Source organism: Gossypium arboreum, chromosome 11 (assembly GCF_025698485.1).
Source record: "Gossypium arboreum isolate Shixiya-1 chromosome 11, ASM2569848v2, whole genome shotgun sequence".
Taxonomy (NCBI): Eukaryota; Viridiplantae; Streptophyta; class Magnoliopsida; order Malvales; family Malvaceae; genus Gossypium; species Gossypium arboreum.
In genome coordinates, this window is record NC_069080.1 from 23,573,801 (window position 1) to 23,583,408 (window position 9,608).

General features: G+C 32.5%; 1 protein-coding gene across 1 annotated transcript; it reads left to right on the forward strand.

Moving 5' to 3' along the window:
• Positions 1-2,641: 2,641 nt before the first annotated feature.
• On the forward strand, positions 2,642-7,400 carry LOC108453625 (proline-rich receptor-like protein kinase PERK8). Its single transcript, XM_017751846.2, has 9 exons — positions 2,642-2,771; positions 2,858-4,266; positions 4,493-4,903; positions 5,211-5,297; positions 5,479-5,549; positions 5,754-5,830; positions 5,969-6,116; positions 6,369-6,530; positions 6,701-7,400. The coding sequence occupies exons 2-9, from the start codon at positions 3,261-3,263 to the stop codon at positions 7,073-7,075; spliced, it is 2,337 nt and encodes a 778-aa protein (XP_017607335.1). The 5' UTR covers positions 2,642-2,771; positions 2,858-3,260; the 3' UTR covers positions 7,076-7,400.
• Positions 7,401-9,608: the final 2,208 nt, after the last annotated feature.

The window sequence follows — 9,608 nt, forward strand, 5'->3', positions numbered from 1 at the left end:
AGTTTTATTTGGAAAAATGTTTTTAATTAAATTTATACTTTTAACATTAATTTGGACATGAAACTTCAAATATTAAATACAAATGTGAAATATTGTAAAATATTATCTACCAATTTCAAATATTTAAACAAATCTTCAAAAATTCTCAATATTTTTAACTAATTTAATAACTTAATATTAATATTCAAATATATAAATTTAATTTAAATTTATATGTTTAAAAATATATTCTAGATTTTATAATTAAAATGTAAAATTTAAATTCAATTAAAAATGCAATTTATGAAAATTGATTTAAAATTTAATTTTAACATGATGTTTTAAAATGTTTTAATATTAGAATAATAAAAGTATAATAATAATATTTTGACAAAATAATAAACATTTAAATAAATTTGTGTAAAGAGTATTCGTTTTTCAAATATTCTGAAATTTTAGTTAAAACATATGTTGGGTCAACATTAAAAAGCATATAAATAAATATATTAAAACATTAAAAATTCATGTTAGTTAAAACATAAAAGTAAAGGAATTACTCAAAAAAAAAAAAAAGCGAAACTGAAAATGAAAGGGATAAATAGGCAAAAGTTTATTTTTAAAATAAAATTTGGTTATTTAATTATAGATAATAAAATTTGGGTTTAAAATTTGAAGTTTAATTATTTAAATAGATCATTTTAAATATTTGATTATTCAAATTTATTTTTTTGCATAATATTATTTAAGATAATATAAATATATAATAAACATTTTAAATTTATTTGAAATAATGATAATATCTAATTAACATATAAATTACTTAATTTAAGAAAATACTTCTTTTAAAAATGTGATAAATAAATTTTAAATTTTTATGTCAAAACCAAAATTTAAAATAGATAATATATAAATATTTAAGCTAAATCAAATGGATAAAATATCTAATTAACTACTATTTAATTTTTAAAAAAATTCTGATCATCTAATTAAATATTAAATATTAAATATAATAATTATTTTTAAATACCATTTTAAATTTCAAAAATCTAATAATATATTCATCATAAAACTAATTGAAACGCGGAAAAGGAAAGCTAAATAAATGAGTGTTTATATCCCAACATGACTTTGGAAGATACTCCTTTTGTCTTTACATAGTTTTTCCAACTCATAGGTAAAATTCATTCCAATAAGTTTCGTCTATATTTGATGTATAGATTCATTAGTTGAAAGTAAGATGATACATCATCATCAAAATGTCAAAAAATATTGAAAGATTTGAAAATAAATATAAAAATACTAAATTTGAAATTTAAAATCGAAAACTTAAATTTAAATTTTATAACTAGAAAGAAAAAATAATTATAATTAATATTTAATAAAGCTAATATTATTTATTTAATCTATTTTTCGATATTTTTATTTTATACAAATGATAATATATTATTTTATTATTAATTGATAGTACATGTGGCCTATACATCACTTATGAATTAAATATAATTATTAAAGTTGTAATATTTGAAATCTCCCAGCTTAAATTATAATATAACAATAATTAAAAATTTACATCTTATTTATTTAAATACTTATTTTAAATTGTCAACATAAAATATTTAAAATCAATTAAAATAATATAATTTAGCCTTTGAGAAAGCTTTAAAAAGATTTCGATATCTTTTTAAAATATAATTAAAATATAATAATCAATTGGTTGGAAAAACCTGACCAATAACGAAGCTCAAACTTAAAAAATCATTGTTAAGTATTATGAATAAAAAAACATAAATATTTGATTTCCACCAGTTGAAATTTTTAATCAAATTATGCTATTAGACCCTATGCTTTGCATAAGCTGTAAATTTAGTATTTATATTTTAATTTGATTAATTTTAATCTTTATATTTTTGAATTTTAAATTTTTGTTCGGACCAAACAGTAGTAGTTAAATATGTTTGATTAAAATTTCTATTAGTTTTGTATTATGCATAAAGTTGTAGATTTACTCTATTTGAATTATTTTTAATTACTATATTTTTAATTCCAAAATTTCAGTCTTTATGAAAATAGGAGCTGTTAATAAAAATAGTAAGTTGACATACTATTACATATGCAATAATATATTTATCATATTAAATTTTGAAAATAAAAAATTTACATACTATATGCAATAATATATTTATCATATTAAATTTTGAAAATAAAAAATTTAACTCGTGAATTTAACAACTATCGTTTGGTTAAGACTAAAACTTCAGAATAGTACAAGGACTGAAAATGACTAAATTAAAATATAAGAATTAAATTCATAATTTAGGTATACTAGAAGGACTAATATCAAAATTTAACCATTCCTTTTTGAAAAGGGCGATAATGGGGCCAAGAAAAGAATGGTGTAGATACAGGGTTTGATGATGGTTGAGGGCAGGGGCACTAAGCCTGAAAAGAAAAAAAGGAAAGAATATTAAGTAAACAGCTAAGAAAGAGACAGTGCATGGGTAGGCTCTCATACATGTGATGAAAGACACGATTGACTCACTATTTCACTCCCTATTCCAAGTTGCCCCCACGTTTCCTCTGCACCATTTGTGGGCTCTCTTCTCTTCTTCTCTCCCCAAAACACGCTCTCTCTCTCCCTCTCCCTCTCTACACATTTCCTTTCAAAAAAAGAAGCAAGGGACAGCCTTTTCCTTTTTCTTTTCAACTTTTCTTTTGTTTTCTTGCTACTAATCAACACCTCCATCTCGGGAGCTTTTCAAGATTCCAATTTTCTTCACTTCTTGGAGAGCTAGGTAAGCATTTCTACTCTTTCCAGCTTCTTGGGTTTTTTCCCTCAGTGTTCATCCATATGGTAATCTTGCATTTTGCTTATTAACAGTTGCTTTTGTCGTTCTGTGGAAGTGAGAGCTCAGTCTACTGATGTGAATTTTTGAGATTGGCAATTTGGGTTTTGCCTTTTGGAGGATTTTAAACTCTGGGTTTTCCTCATTTCTTGTTTAAGTTTGGGTTTTTAGAGGTTGTTGGAGTACGGAATTGACTTGATTGGGTTTTATTTCTTTTGCCTGAGACTGACTTGTTGAGACATTTTCTATTGCCAATTTTTTGGAGTTTTATTTTTATTTTAGCTACGGAAGTTTTAATACACGTTTGTAAGGCTTGAATTTTGGCATTTTGTGTTGTGGAAAAGATGAGTGATTAGTGGATTCTCCATAGGAGACTCGAATTTTATAAATGGATATGAAAGTGTAGGGAATATATTAGGCTTGATCATTTATAGAAATATGACTTCAGTTTTACCTTCTGTAATTCCACCAACTTCTAATGATATCCCACCGCCACCGTCGTCTCCTACCTTGTCCTCTAATTCCTCAACCACTTCGCCTTCCCCTACTTCATCTCAGCCTAATCAAACTACTGATCCCCCACCATCACCCTCAAATTCCTCAACTCCACCCCTTGAATCCTCTTCAGCTGTCCCTACAGCTCCTCCTCCATCACCACCTCTGTCTCCACCACCGGCATTGACCCCACCACCAGTTTTGCCTCCACCATCGACCCCAGCTTCACCTCCTCCGTCCCCTCCAGCTTCCCCACCTCCATCACTGCCGACATCTCCGCCACCTTCAGCTCCTGATGCTCCTCCGCCCTCCGATAATTCACCACCCTCTCCGGTTTTATCTCCACCAACACAATCCAGTGCTTCTCCTCCTCCACAAGCTGCACAGCCACCTCCTGTTGCAGCTTCACCTCCACCTGCTGTCATTTTAAGTTCACCACCACCCCCTGATAATGTTCCAACACCGCCTGCCTCAAAGTCTCCACCTTCACCATTAGCAACACCACCACCGGAAAGCTCTTCCTCGCCTCCTAGGCTTACACCTCCACCACCCAGTTCTAAGACTGCTCCCGCTCCTGCCACAACTTCTCCCTCAACACCCACATTATCATCCCCTCCTCCTTCAGTTCCATCTACCTCCTCACCACCTACAATTTCATCTCCGGAAACCCCAAATACTACTGGAAGTCCTAGTTCATTGCCCTCAATTCCAACCGAGAAACCAACTGCAAGGCCAACTAATGGTACCAATGGATCTGAAAATGCGGCATCCTCTGGTAAGAGTGGTTTAGGCACAGGAGGGTCTGTGGCAATCGGCATTGGTGTTGGGTTTATAGTGCTCAGTCTTCTTGTGATGGCTGTGTGGTTTGCAAAAAAACGAAAAAGGAAGAGTGCTGGAACGAAAATTGGGTATGCCATGCCTTCTCCATTTGCCTCTTCTCAAAATTCAGGTATATGGTTGAAACATTGCTTATCTACAAGAGTTTATGCATATTATGTGTAAACATGCCATGTTTTTGACAAGTGAAATAACCTTTTTTATCTTAAATTATCACTTGCCAAAGATTTAAAGTCGAGATAGGATAAATTTTGTTTCCGGCTTGTGCAAATTATGTTTCAATTCCTTTTGGATATTACTTCAATTATGCCCTATAATGTACTTGCATTGCACCGCAGATTCAGCCTTTTTGAGGCCCCAGTCTCCACTTAAACTGGTGGTAGGAAGTGGTTCTAGTGGTGGTTTTTATTCACCGTCAGACCCTGGTGGGGTCAATAGTTCCAGGTCATGGTTTACATACGAAGAGCTAATCCAGGCAACAGATGGATTTTCGGAACGTAATCTTTTGGGTGAAGGTGGATTTGGTTGTGTATACAAAGGTATCCTTACAGATGGTAGAGAAGTGGCTGTAAAGCAGCTAAAAATTGGTGGTGGGCAGGGAGAGCGGGAGTTCAGAGCAGAAGTTGAGATCATTAGCCGAGTACATCATCGCCATTTGGTTTCACTCGTGGGGTACTGTATATCTGAGCATCAAAGATTGCTTGTCTATGATTATGTCCCAAACAATACCCTTCATTACCATCTCCATGGTAAGACATCTTCCATGCATTCTCTGGTTATGACGAAGTTGGATATAATTTTAAGTTCAAAGGTCAAAATAGTTTGCATGAATATTAATATGGTTCAAATTAAATTGATATCATGGATATTTATACCAACTCGGTGAGAGGATTCCTGTCTTTTAGCTTCTTTGGATTTGAACCACTTGAGCATCTGTACTTAAGTTGGGAAGCTCCATATTTTCCCGACTAACACTTTCATACACACAATCATCCCCTATACAGATTGGATTGAAGATAATTTTTTAGTTTTGTGCACTTTTATGGAATTTTGTAGGTAGAGGCAGGCCGGTTATGGATTGGGCTCTTCGAGTCAAGGTTGCTGCCGGAGCTGCTCGCGGGATAGCTTACCTCCATGAAGACTGTAATCTTTTGTTCTTTCTTCTTTTCTTTGTCGTACTTTGAAACCCTGACATATGCTGCAAACTATTTAATAATATGAAGAAAAAACAACAGTAGATTAAACACCTAAACCATTAATTTGCTATGCTATAAAAGTAATATGTACTTCAAATCCTATAAAATTGGTATGTTCCTTTGATCAGGTCATCCTCGCATCATTCATAGGGACATCAAGTCATCAAATATTCTTCTTGACAGGAATTTTGAGGCTCAGGTATTCCCTTTTCTACAAATATAAAGTTTTACCAGCATCATTATTTTGATCTTGAATTGCTTCTTGACGGTGCTTATGAATAACATAACAGGTTTGTTAACTCGAGATTTATGCACTACTTTTAGAATTTACAAATTGTACTGTTCCTTAGGACCTGCATTGGGATTTCTTTTGTCAAATCTAACTTTCTGTCTTGCAATTCAGGTTTCGGATTTTGGGCTTGCAAAATTAGCATTGGATTCAAATACCCATGTAACCACACGTGTGATGGGAACCTTTGGGTAAGTTAGCATTAGACATTGTTTGATAAATTGAAAAATTAATTACTGATTCTCAATCGTTAAAATCATACTATATTACTGGAAATTAAATACTGAATATTCAGGTTTTTTCTGATAAATGGATTTGTTCTTTTTTAGATATATGGCTCCAGAGTATGCAACAAGTGGCAAGTTAACTGAAAAATCCGATGTTTATTCCTTTGGTGTTGTTCTCTTGGAGTTAATTACCGGGCGCAAACCTGTTGATGATTCTCAGCCGTTAGGTGACGAGAGCCTGGTTGAATGGGTAAAAGGCTATTCCGCTATGTTTTCTTGTGTTTTCAAAAGTTTTTTCTTGTTTTAACATGCCTTTTGCTTTGGCTTTCTTCGTAAGTTTTAGCTTATTATACTGTTAGAATCTTCAAGAAATTTGATTTTCGTCTGAATAAAATCTGAGGTTGCAGTCTAATATTGTATGACCTTGATTGTCTGTTCATAACAGAATCTGTGGCAATGTTCCAATTTCAAACATATAATATGATTCAAACTTGTTACTCAGGCTCGACCTTTGCTTGCTGAAGCAATTGAACATCAAGACTTTGATATGTTGGTGGATCCGAGGCTGGAAAAGAACTACATGGGTCATGAAATGTTTCGAATGATTGAGGCAGCTGCTGCTTGTGTGCGACATTCAGCTGCTAAAAGGCCTAGAATGAGTCAGGTAAATAGATTTAAGTACTAAGGAACTATTTTGAGAATCATTAGAGGGTCATGTCTTATGTCAAAAAATATGTTGGATCATACTAGTACTCAAAACAAAATGGGGGAATCCGAGTAACAAAAGTAAGAAACTTGCGTGTTTATGTGTGTTCTTCCACATTTATTTCTTAGGTGGTGAGAGCTCTAGACTCACTGGACGAGTCATCGGATCTCACAAACGGAATGAAACCTGGCCAAAGTGAAGTCTACGATTCAGCACAGCAATCTGCACAAATCAGAATGTTCCAAAGGCTAGCATTTGGCAGTCAAGACTACAGTTCGAGTTTCTTTAATCACTCTCAAAGCAGTTGGAGGAGTCGAGACGATGGTAGTCAAGGTAGCTGGAAGAGTCGAGATAATGGGAATCCAAGTGGCGGCTGGAGTCGAGAACAAAGGGATAGAGATTACAGGAATCCGAGCGGTGGCTGGAGTCGAGAACAAAGGGATAGAGAGTATGGGAATCCGAGCGGTCGCTGGGGCCAAGAGCGAAGGGATCGGATGTCTTGAATGCACCTCTAATGTAAAGCAAATCGGATGAGTTTTCAATGCTTTACCATTACATGAGAGAGTTTAAAGGGGGATGTCTTGACTCTAAATTTTGGATAAGATTCATTGATTATGATCATTGGATCAGATCATTTGATGTGTAATATTGTTAATTTTTAACCCTTTTTTTTCCCTTTTTTCCTTCATTATTTTTTAATGAAAAAGCTTATATTTTTCCCTGTAAGAATGCATTTATTTTCTATGTTTTAGAACTATTCATATATAATTCTCCTTGTATTTATATTTATTAACAATTCAATATAAGTTTCTTTTATTGGAATGTAAATTTAATTAGCACATTATCCTTTGCTTTGTTTACTTGTAATATAAGATTTTATTATTTGGTCCATATAATCTTAAATATGATTTTTTTTACATAATTTGTTTGTTTCTTTTATTATTTTATTATTATATAATTGATAAAGTTTATTGTATTTTATTTTAACTATAAATGAATGCATTTTTGTAGTAAATTTTTTTAGGGTAAATTACACCATCAGTTACTCAACTTTTGGGTAGTTGACAAAACAATCATCTAGGTTTCATTTCAGTCACTCAACTTTCGAAAAGTTATAAAACAGTCACGTTATGAAAAAGTGACAGAATAGTCACTGATTAACAGTTTTCGTTAAGGGGTTAACGGGACTGCTGACGTGGCAAGTTAACCAGCTAATGTGGCAAGTTAACTTGCCACGTTGGTGAAGCAGCTGAGGGGTCTTGGTTTAGGGCGGGTTTAGGGAAAAAAATTAAAGGGTTATGAGTTTAGTTTTAGGGTTAGAAATAGATTAGGATTTAAGGGATTTGGGAAAAAAAACGAAAATCAATTTGGGGAAATTTCGGTTGTGATTTGGGGTTTTTTTAGGGTTGAAATTGATTTGGGAATCAATTAAGAAGGGTTAGGGTTAAAAATCATTTTAATAACCGATTAAGAAGGAGACAATTGGTCTTTTTTGTTTGGGGAGAAAAGAAGACGAAACCAGAAACCATTCAGTGTTTTTGATTCTCAGCGACAATGGGCAATAGAAGAGAAGCTACCAATGTTGTTACATCCACTTTAACGGGTAAGTTGTCGCATTTAGTTTTAATTTTTTTGGATTTCAATGTTGTTATTTTGATTTTAATTTTGATTTCGATTTCTATTTCGATTTTGATTTCAATTTTGAAACACTCATTGATTCTGATTTTGATTTTATTTGTTATTAAAGTGTATGACATATAATGTGTATTGTATGCCATGTGCATGATGTTTATTATTTGTATCTGCCGTTGTATGAATGCCAATATCAAATTGATGTTTGTTGTGTATATCTGCCATTGTTTGTATCTAAGCTGCTATATTGTATGTGGCAAAATCAAAATTTGAATGTCATTATCAAACTGATGTTTGCTGTGTATATCTGCCATTGTTTATATCCAAGCTGCTATATTGTATGTGGCAAAATCAAAATTTGTTATTTACCTTTTTTACTGTACTGGTTATTGTCTGTTATTGTTTGCCATGTGCATGACAAAAATGGTTGTGTTTGTATTAAGTTGTTTTTGTATTGGTTGTTGTCTGCTATGTGCATGACAGAAATGGTTGTGTTTGTATTAAATTATTAGATATTTTGTATTGGTTATTCTGACAGAAATGGTTAAAGTGTTTGCCTTTGTTGTCTACCTTTATTGATGAGTACTTTGTTTGGTAGGTTTAATTGATGACAATTTTAATGAGAATGAAGAAGACATGTCTGGTAGTGATGTGTCTGGTAGTGATGCATCTGAAAATGATGTGTCTAATAGGATAGATGTTAATTTAGATGGTTTAAACATGGATGGTATAGGAGTAGATGAATTGTGTGATAGTGATGATTCTGAAAGGTTAGATAGTACACATGAATCTGACTCAAATGGCCAAAATTAGCCTGAGTTCAACTTAGAGAATGACATGAGTAATCCTAGACTTAAAGGTTGGAATGTTATTTAAGTCTAAGGACAGTCTAAAAGAAGCTGCCAAGTAGTATGGTAGGTTAAACAATTATTTTATTAAGTTTCCCAAAAATGATTTAAAAATATTAAAGACAGTCTGCAGTGAAAAATGTCCTTGGTTCATATGGGCTTCTAGACTAAACCCTAATGACCCTACTGACTAGACTTGGCAAATTAGGAGTTCAAATCCTAGCCATACTTGTTCTAAAGTATATAAAAATAAGAATGTAACCTCAACTTGGATAGGTGAACATTATAAAGAAAAATTCATTGTTGATCTTGATTATTCTCTGAAATCATTACAACAAGATGTCAAAAGAGATTTGTGTTGCATAGCCTCACTAACCAAATGTAGGAGGGCTAAACTTAAGGCATTGGAATTAATTGAAGGAGCTCATAAGGCTCAATATGAGAAGATTTATGAGTATTTGTTGGACATAGGACACAAAATGAGGGAACAACAACAATCTATTATCTGGATAACAGGTTGTTTCAAAGGATGTATGTCTATCTGCAGACATGCAAA